Below are 10119 nucleotides of genomic sequence, written 5' to 3' on the forward strand. Positions count from 1 at the left end.
GAAATGGAAAATTTTATTTTATTTTATTCAGACACTAATATAAAAGTTAACTTTTTCATTGAATTTATTCATCTAATAGTCAATAGCAACTAATTATTTTATTATTAAATAATTCTCAATATTTTAAATTATAAAAATGATTATATAAATATATTTAAATTTTTAGTGTCATTATTGAACAAAATAATCATAGTTATTTGATATAATTATATTATTATTTAATCACTTTTAAATTTTACTCACTAGTAGTAATTCACATCTATTTATTTTATTAATATTAAACATTTACTTATTTAATAGTCATTCACATCAAATTATTTTATTATTAAATAATTGATAAAATTCTATTGTAAAGATATATTTCCTCCGTCTTATGTTATTCACACATTTCTGTTTTGGCTCGTTCCAAACTACTTTCACTATTTATACTTAAGTGAGAATTATAATATTTAATAATATATTATAAGTAATTAAGTGTTCTTTTGTTAAAAAATTTCTTAGTACACTTAAATACTAATTTAATTACATCAAAAAATTAATCTCAAGTTTATGACTTAAATAGAAAAGTGCAAATAACATCTGAGGGAGTAGTATATGTATAAACACTTAATTTCTTATTGATATCATTCAACAAAAGAATAATAGTCATCCACATCAAATAATTTTACTAGTAGTATTAAATAATTGTTAAATATCTAAGTGTAAAAACGATTACATGTATATATATACTACTGTCATCCAACGGAATAGTAATAGCTATTCGCATCAAATTATTTTATTATCAAATAATCTTTAAATTTTAAGCAGTAAAAAACTATTATATGAATATGTTTTAATTTCTTATTTTTTCATTTAGCGAATGAGTAATAGTCTTTCATATCATATTATTTTATTATTATAAAATAACTATTCAAATTTTAAGTTATAAAATTAACTACATGTATATATACTTAATATTTTAATGTTATCATCCAACGAAATAGTAATGACCATTTGGATCCAATTATTTAGTTAATGAATTATTAGAAATATATTAAAATTATAATAGTAGTATATTTTGCATAGTCACTAAATTTTATATTATTATTTTTTATTAAATAATTACTGAAATTTTTAAGTTATAAAAAAATACATGATATCTAATAAGTAAAAGTAAATTAAAATGATAATAGACATTCATATCAAATTTTTTTATTTGTATTATAATTATTGAATTTTTAAGACACGAAAATGATTGTGCGTCTGTACACTTAATTTTTTTAGTGTTCACATTCAATGAAATGGTAATAGTCATTCACTCATTTGCATAACATAAAATTATTTTATCCCTCTGTCCCACAGTAGTCACTCTTATTGTGACACGAGTTTTTAAAAATGTAAAGAATAGTGAGTTTGAAAAGTTAGTGGAATATGAGACCAATTTTATATTAACTTTAAAATAAAATGTGAATGAAGTGAGTTAGTGGAATGTGAGACGTATTTATAATTTATGATAAAAATAAAGTGTAACTCTTATTGTGGGACGGAATCAAAATGGCAAAATTTAACTCTTATTATGGGATGGATAAAATAAATATTAAAATTTGTAAAGATATGAAAACGACTAATTATATTTATACTTAATTTCTTTGTTGTATCATTCAATAAATTAATGATGATTAAGTATTGTATCTCCTCGTAATCTACATTGTTACTCAAAAATCATGAAATACAATTAAACTTGATATCTAAAAGTAAATTAAAATAATAAATTTTATTCGCATCAAATTATTTTATTAACAGATAGCTATTGAAATTTTAATATAATAAAATTTGTTTATTTAATATTTCTCTTTGTTCCAAATTATACAAGTTGTTTCCATTTTCCATATTTTCGCTTATTGCTTGTTTATATTTCTATTTGTACTTTTTTTCAAAATTATATATCGGGCAATTCTTTACACGCTTTCTTTCTAAGTTTCAAAATTTTTTAAGTGTTATCTCCCCCTTCTCTTGATTTTATAGTAATTATTTTCTTTTTTCATATAAATTTGTTTTGTTCAAATTTACACTTTAAATTAATATTGAATTATTTCTCATCTTTTCTCTTAAATAAATAAAAGAAATAATTGTAAATATGGAGACATGAGTTCATGGAGAATTGTGTAAATGGCAAGAAAGAAGAGAGATATAGAGGAAGGAGAAATATACGACTAGAATTGAGTAACTTTCCATAATCAAGTGATTCTATAATACTAATTAACATTTTATATAAAAAGGGTAGTATGGTACATGTACAAAACATAAATTTAAATAAAAATCTAAAATAATTTGAAATGACTATTTTAACCTCATTATTGCATTATGGCTTAGAGACATTATGTCTCTAAAACATTTCTCTTTTTTTTATTCCACTCCGTTATATTATTCTCGGATGAGAGAATCAAATTTTATGGGATGAGCAAGTCAACGTATTCAAATTTTCTGCACTACGGATGAGATACATTAGCTACTCAGACTCTACATTTAATTATTCGGATGACGAATCAACGTATTCAAAATTTGAATTAAAGATACATTAATTACTAAAATCTCTACATTTAATATCGAAAAAATAGACACTAAATCAAAGCACGCAGGTAACAAGTATTAATTGAGTTTCTTTTAAAACGCCCTATAAACTAATAGATGCGTTTCATTTTTATACTTATTTTATAAAAATAAATATTTAAAATGGAGAAAGTAATACAGAGAAGACTCTTCTTTATATTTTGTAGCAATACTTCATTTATTCCTGCTAAGATAATACTACATTTCTTAGTCATCTAAGATTTTAAAAATTGTTGATTAATGTGGTTAATTGGAGAGAAAAAGTTAAGTGTAAGTATTAAAAGGAGATAGAAAAGTGAATAGAATATTTTATTGGAGACAAAAAAGTAGTTGTGTATGTTAATAGGAGAGAAAAAGTTACCAAAAATAGAAATGAGTCATCTTGATTTGAGACAAATTAAAAAAAGAAAGTGTGTTATCTTAGTTAAGAAGGAGTGAAATAATATAATTCAATATTAGATATGGAAGTTTAGTTATTAAGTATAATTAAGGTTATTATTTTGTCAAAGCATGTGAAGTGGTACAGTGGTAAAAGAGCCCTAAGGTATAGGGTTTGAATCCCTTGGAGATCATTTTTTTAAAAACGCCACATAATTGAAAAAACCGGTCCATCCGGCCGGTTCAACCGGTCCAAAACGGTTCAATCCTTCACCGGTTTTATATGGCGAATCGGACGGAAAGGTCACCGGTTCGTGGCTGAACCGGTTCGACCGGCCGGTTCAAACCGGTTTTTAAAACACTGATACTAGTATTATTATTTAATAATTTTTGTTATAATAATCTGCCTCAACCAGTTATCCAACCAGTCTGACCAATAGTCCAATCGGTCCATACAGTTAAATCATGAAACGGTAGCTTCGTTGGCTCCACTCACTAGTCCGTTTTTAAAACATTGCCTACCATGCATGAATTTAGGCCATACTCCCTCCGTCCGCGAATAGAAGTCTCGTTTTTTCATTTTAGTCCGTCCGCGAATAGGAATCTCTGTTCACTTTTACTATAAACGGTAATAGGACATCACCTTCCACTAACTCATTTCCCTCATATTTCATTTACAGTAATATATATACAAGTGTGGATCTTTATATATGCCACCTTTACTTAACATGGTTTATTTGACGGGAAATAAATCTGGCAACGATGGCTTGAAAAATGTATTATGAGAATATGATTTCTAATATTTTTACTTTTTTGTGTTTAAAAATTATCAATATTTTAAATTTTAAATTATGAATTATTATTATTATTATTATATATTATTATTATACTATTATTTTATTATAAATTAATAACTAACTATATTACCATTAAATTATGAAAATTAAGAATTGTCAATTATAATATCAATAAATAACTATACAAATAATACCAAGAAAAAGTTGGGAATCATAATCCCACAAAATTGTACAACTATTTCCCTTATTTTTGGAATTCTAATTGTGTTTGAATTTGATTAAAAATCAATATAAACAGCAAATTCTAAAATTTAAGGAATCAGATTGTATTCCATATATAATCCTTCCTTATATAATCCTGCTAAACTAACATGCAAATTCTTAACTCTAAATCAAAATAATTTTCCTATTTATTTGAAAGTGAATAGTTGAATAAGACGTACTCCGTATTTATCACCCGCAATACCACTATAAATAAAAAGTACTCCCCATCATTCTCCTCTATACCTTAACAAGAACAAAAATCTCAAACTCTAAAACAACAATGTCTTCCAGTCTCAACATCGTTTTCATAAGCTTCATCTTAGTCTTGGTCTCAACCTCCCACGCCGCCTCTTCATCCCCTTTAATTAAGGAAGTCTGCGACAAAGTCAGAAAAAATTACGCCCGTAAAATGTGCGACGAAACACTTGAATCAGAACCAAGAGTAGCTTCGGCAACAAACATGTACAATCTCACCGTCGAAATCATGAAATCGGGAATCTCGAGGTCGAATCGCACACGCTGCCACATCGAAATCCTACTGAAGGAGAATAGCACAAATCCAAAAACGGAGGAAGCACTCAAACAATGCAAAGAGTCGTATGATTGGTCAATAGGGTCAACCCGCAGTGCCCTAGGCGAAACAGAAGAGGGAGAGTACCAAATGGCGTCGTATGATCTTCTTCTGTCTGCTACGGACTGCCTCCGGGATTGCAAAAAAGTTGTGGCCTCCAAAGTAATTAATGACAAAATTATTGTACGAGGTAACGAACTAGCGGTAATATTCGGACTCTCCGCATTTCTGGCCATTGATCTCATCCCAACCAACTAGGGAGGGGGCTGTTTGGTAGTTAGTTTTACGTATTTTATCGTGTTTTACTGTTTTTAGATGACTGCTTCAATAAACCATGATCAATAATACTAGTAATTTTGTTGATTGGAAATTATGTATTGTTCGTTATAACCAAATTACTACTTTCCGTTCGAAATGGAGTACTAATATTTTCTAAATTCATGCATAAATATCACACTATTTTACTAATTGGTTACAGATTTAAGAATGTGTACCTATTACATGTTCTCAAAATGCATTATGCATTACACTTATTTTAAGAAGGAAAAAATGGCCTATTTTCGGAACCTATTTCAAGAATTTCGCCAATAGATCTCATCCGATATGAATCATCTGTAAGTATATGTACTGAAACCAACCTAACATATCGATCTTATAATCTAAATTGATGGTCTTGATAGATTTTTATGTAGCCATTTTAATTATTGATGTGGCAATTCAGGACCATAGTAAATTATTATCGGTGGCCCGAAAACAGTCCTAGTTGAGGTGCTATAGAGTTTGAAATACGAATGATAAAATACATTTTTCTTATTTCTTAATGAATAATGATCTCGCTGGTCCAAAAACAGCCCTAGTTGAGGTGCTAGGGTTTGAAATACGAAAGAAAATATATATTTTTTCTTGTTTCTCAATGAATAATGATCTACATAGATGTCTAATTTTTACTAACTCCGTCTTTTAACAATATTTTTTATTTTGGACGTCGTTCCTTAAAAATAGAACTTTCTATACTTCTTCCTATCTAATGAGAATGGACTGGCTCGATCAACTAATAATACTTCAATCATATTTTCTATCTCTCTTATTTTATCAATTATTCATTAAAACTCAAGTTGTTTCAAAAGTTACAATATTTCAAAGATGGAGGTGGTAAGAATACTAGTATCTAATTAACAAGATAAAGATAAAGATTACACAAAGATATTGGACTAAAATAAAAATATATGTTAAATCAAATCAAATGAAGAAGATATATTGGAGATTATTATGCTGCTAAATTTTGATGCAATCTTGGGTGAGATTTGTTGGCTCGAGGGACCTATCTTATATCTATCGTTAAGCAATTTTAACATCATCTGAAACACATCAAATATACAAATTACGTATAAAACTTAGATTCATAGATATTGTGCGTGACAAATCATTTAAATTTGAAACACATCAAATATACAAATTACGTATAAAACTTAGATTCATAGATATTGTGCGTGACAAATCATTTAAATTTGTAGTAGTAGTAGTATATTTTAATCGGACGAGACAGGCAGGATAAATTGTTTTATAGTAGCAATTACTTAGCGTTTGCTTGTGCTATCGTTTTTTATGTTTCCAAATTAAATGTTTATTCAGAGGACCTTGCAACATGAAAACAAATTTTTGGCGTGTTCAAGTTTTTTTCAAGTTAGTTACTTGTTAGTTTCATAAACAAAGAAAAGCATGTCATAAAGAATCAAATTGCATCATATCAAATATCATACCCTTATTTAAGGATATCTGTTAGTTTCATAAACATAGAAATGCATGCCGTCTTAAGAAACAATTAACAGTGACAAGAAAAGAATAAAGAATATCTTGAGCGGGACACATGTCATTAGTAAATTACAGTATTAGTATGAATTGATGATAGAGCTGAATCAGACTATTTCAACTTTTGAATTGATGATAAATTAATTACAGCAGGAGGAGTAGTAGTAGTAGAATTTGATAGCTCGAATGGAAATTGATCAAATAAAGCACACAAGTGACACAACTATTAATTGAGTTGTTAACCAATAAATTAGTGTTACAAGTGAAATATATTCGATGAGAGAGATGTTTATTTGGTTTAAATAATTTGCAAAATTTAATACTACAGTTTGCAAAAATGATAAGTTTTCTGCCCTCCAACGGTCCGGTTCAGTGGTTCACATCAGTAACATAACGGTGATTTTAAATGGTGAATCGAATCGGACTATCTGCCTGTTTGTGGTAGGAACGGATAGTCATGTCTGATTTTTTTTTTAAACATATTGTCTCCCATATATCTACTGTTTGTAAAAGGCTTCTCAATATTCTCTAATTCTAACACCAATTACAAACAAGTCATAAAAAAAGGTGAGAGGCCTAGAAATTCCACTCATGATCATCTACCCACAAAATTCTTTACATGCGACAACAACTCATGAAGTCGCGTTTGAGCCAATTGCGACTTATTCAGAATCTGAAAAGCATGCCCAACGCCTTTACTCACCACTTGCTCCACCCTCACCCCTTCCCTCGCCAATCCGCCGCAAAATTCCAAATTCCGATCCCTCAATATATCCGCCTCCGCCACGCAAACCAACACCGCCGCCCCCGCCTGCCGCATCTCCCCCGCCGATCCCGCCGCACTGCACCACGGGTGGTCGCGCCCCGCCCCCGCCGGCAGCGCCATCCGCCAGTACGCGTCCGACGCCGCCACTGTCAGCGCCGCCGCCGGCCGCGCCGCGCACATCTCCGACCGCGTCCGCGCCTCGCCGCCGAAAAACGGCTGTATCAACACCAAACCCCTGACTCCGACGCCGGCTGAATTCGCCCTCAGCCCCACATTATAAGCGATGTTCGCGCCGGCGCTGTCGCCGCCGAGGAAGAATCGAGAGAAATCGCATCTTCCGGCCCACCACTCGCCGGCGAACTCCTGCTGCTTGGCCCAGACCGCCGCCTTGACGCCGTCGTCGTAGGCGGCGGGGAGGGGGTGCTCCGGCGCCAGCCTGTAGTTGACGGAGACAACGGCGCAGGCGGCTCTGGCGGCGAGCTTGGGGAGAAGTTCGTGGTAGCAGCTCCAGGATGCGGAGCCGACGCAGAATCCGCCGCCGTGGAAGTAGAGGAGCAAGGGCAGTTTGTTGGCGGCGGTTGGGACGTAGATGCGTGCCCAGAGATGGGTGTACTGGTCGATGATCGCCTCGCGGCAAGTGACCCCGAGGTCAGGGGCCAATGAGCACCCGACATTTGGCACGATTTCGGGGCGCTCCACGTGGCCGTCGTTGTATACCTTAATGAGGCCCTCAATTTCCTCAACTACTTGGGGAGCTTTGCTTTTCATTTGGAGTCTGCTCAGATTTGTGCCCATTGTCATCGCAGACATTTGAATAGTAATTTATTATTCTATATAGTATCTATATCTATGGATGCTTTGTTGAGGACAAATTTGGGGTTGGAGTAGGTTGTATTTATAGAGAGTGAGAGACAAGTTGACGGAGGAAAAGATAAGGTTGGAAGTCGCGCATATATCTAATCCTCACAATTTGGACATAATGCATTGGTTATTTTGAAGTTATCATGTTTGTGTACTTGCAATATTATTGGGCTGTGTTGTTACCGGATCGTTAATGTGTTGTGGCGGCACAAATTAGATCGCGTTTGTGATTGTGTCGGGTGGTGTTGTTACTGGATCGTTATTGTGTCGTGGAAGCATAAATTATGTCGTGTTTGTGACCGTATGAGTCAAGCTATGTTCATGTTTCTGTTGAGGGTTTTTCTTTTCGTACCATTTTCGAGTTTAGCCTATGCTATCGTATCTACACGATAACGACCTGGCACATTACTTTTCGGTACAATTATTGCATGAGATTTTGATATTTGACCGTAGAATATAGGAGTATGAACATAAGTGTATCAGGAGTATATGAGAAATATACATTTGGAAAGAGTCGTGTGAACAAGGTTGTAACTTGTATTTTGATTTGAATAAGCCTTTCTTTCACCATTTCTATGCAGTTATATAAGTATTCAATTATCAAACAACTAATTAAGACAATATCTGATTATAATATTTAGTTTTTATATAAGTGCGGCTATTTGGAAAGTCGTACAAAATATTTAAATCAAGAAGACGTTAAAATTTAACTAAAATAATTCTAAGTCAATTGATATTAATGCTACTAGCTACTTAATCAGTAGCAATTTGATATATGTATTATTTATAAATATACTTATGCGGAAAAAACTTACTACTAATATTTAGGAGTAGTATTTGTTGAGGAGTATTCTAGTGAGAACTGAAAATCATATTATTCTTTAATACTGCATAATTATTAGTCGTCATACTCCATCAATATTGATATTGAGTCAAAAATCGATATGTTTTGTGATGATACCAAGTAATATCAATGTATTTAAGAACTACTCCCTCCGTCCCGGATAATTCGGGTCACTTTGACCGGGGCACGGGTTTTAAGAATTGTAATGAAAAGTGGGTTGAAAAAGTTAGTGGAATGTGGGTCCTACCTTTATATATTAGTTTTATAATAAAGTGTGAGTAGGAATGAGTTAGTGGAATATGGGGTCCACTACCAAAAATGGTAAAAGTGAAGTGAGACAAATTATGTGGGACGGACCAAAATGGAAAACTGAGACGAATTATCCAGGACGGAAGGAGTAATAGTTTTGTGTTCTGATTTTAAGAAAAGTTTCAGTAAAATCTTTTAAAATGATAACTTTGAGAAGTGAAAAATCATACTTCAATTTTCTGATACGTTAATATCAGTTACTAATATTGAGTTAGAAACTATATTCATTAATAATAAACTAATATTAGTTTAAAATCTTAATTATATATTTTGTGATGTTAAATGTATTTGCGAACAGATTTTGTATTTTGAGTGTAAAAGAAATTCAGTCAATGATCCATCTCTACTAAAATTATTATAAAAATGCAGAATTGAAAGGATTTTTTTTTTCAGAATATTAAACAATCAACCATTCACGTGTCAAACGAAACAGGACTTTTTTTTTTCAAAAACCGAATCGATATTGGTGGGCACGGAAGATGTGGTTTATGTGTTTGTGTACGATGCAATCATCAAAATCATGACAATTAAGAATATAATTGGATGTATGTAGACATTATCTCTATAATATAATTGGTGGAAGCCAAACTTAATTATTGGTTGTGGCATGACAAATGGAGAGAGGCCAACATTACTATACGTTAATTAATATAGAAATTAAAAGATTCATCTAATCAAGTCAAGAAAGAGACGACCTAACTTCAGTTTGTCTCCCACAAAATATATTTTATATGTACCAAATCAAAATTTCAGTCAAATTTGTGTTCTGGATCGGACTATTCATGCACGCCAATAACTCATTATTAGGACATATATATATATGAGATTTTTAGGTGATATCTGGAGCACTATTATAATTTATAAAGTTAATTTCATTTTCTTCATATACAAAATAGTAGTATGACATGTATATGTGTTTGATTTATGTATT

At 31.8% G+C, this 10119-nt stretch overlaps 1 protein-coding gene across 1 annotated transcript; it reads right to left on the reverse strand.

Moving 5' to 3' along the window:
* Positions 1–6736: 6736 nt before the first annotated feature.
* Positions 6737–8026, reverse strand: LOC125193353 (probable carboxylesterase 6). Its single transcript, XM_048091126.1, has one exon. It carries the CDS (start codon positions 7982–7984, stop codon positions 7004–7006), a length of 981 nt encoding a protein of 326 aa, XP_047947083.1. The 5' UTR covers positions 7985–8026; the 3' UTR covers positions 6737–7003.
* Between the last annotated feature and the right edge of the window lie 2093 nt (positions 8027–10119).

Source organism: Salvia hispanica, chromosome 6 (genome assembly GCF_023119035.1).
Source record: "Salvia hispanica cultivar TCC Black 2014 chromosome 6, UniMelb_Shisp_WGS_1.0, whole genome shotgun sequence".
Lineage (NCBI taxonomy): Eukaryota > Viridiplantae > Streptophyta > Magnoliopsida > Lamiales > Lamiaceae > Salvia > Salvia hispanica.

Bases quoted from the DNA above. Each gene is read 5' to 3' on its own strand.
- LOC125193353 (XM_048091126.1), bottom strand. From the start codon at position 7,984: ATGTCTGCGATGACAATGGGCACAAATCTGAGCAGACTCCAAATGAAA.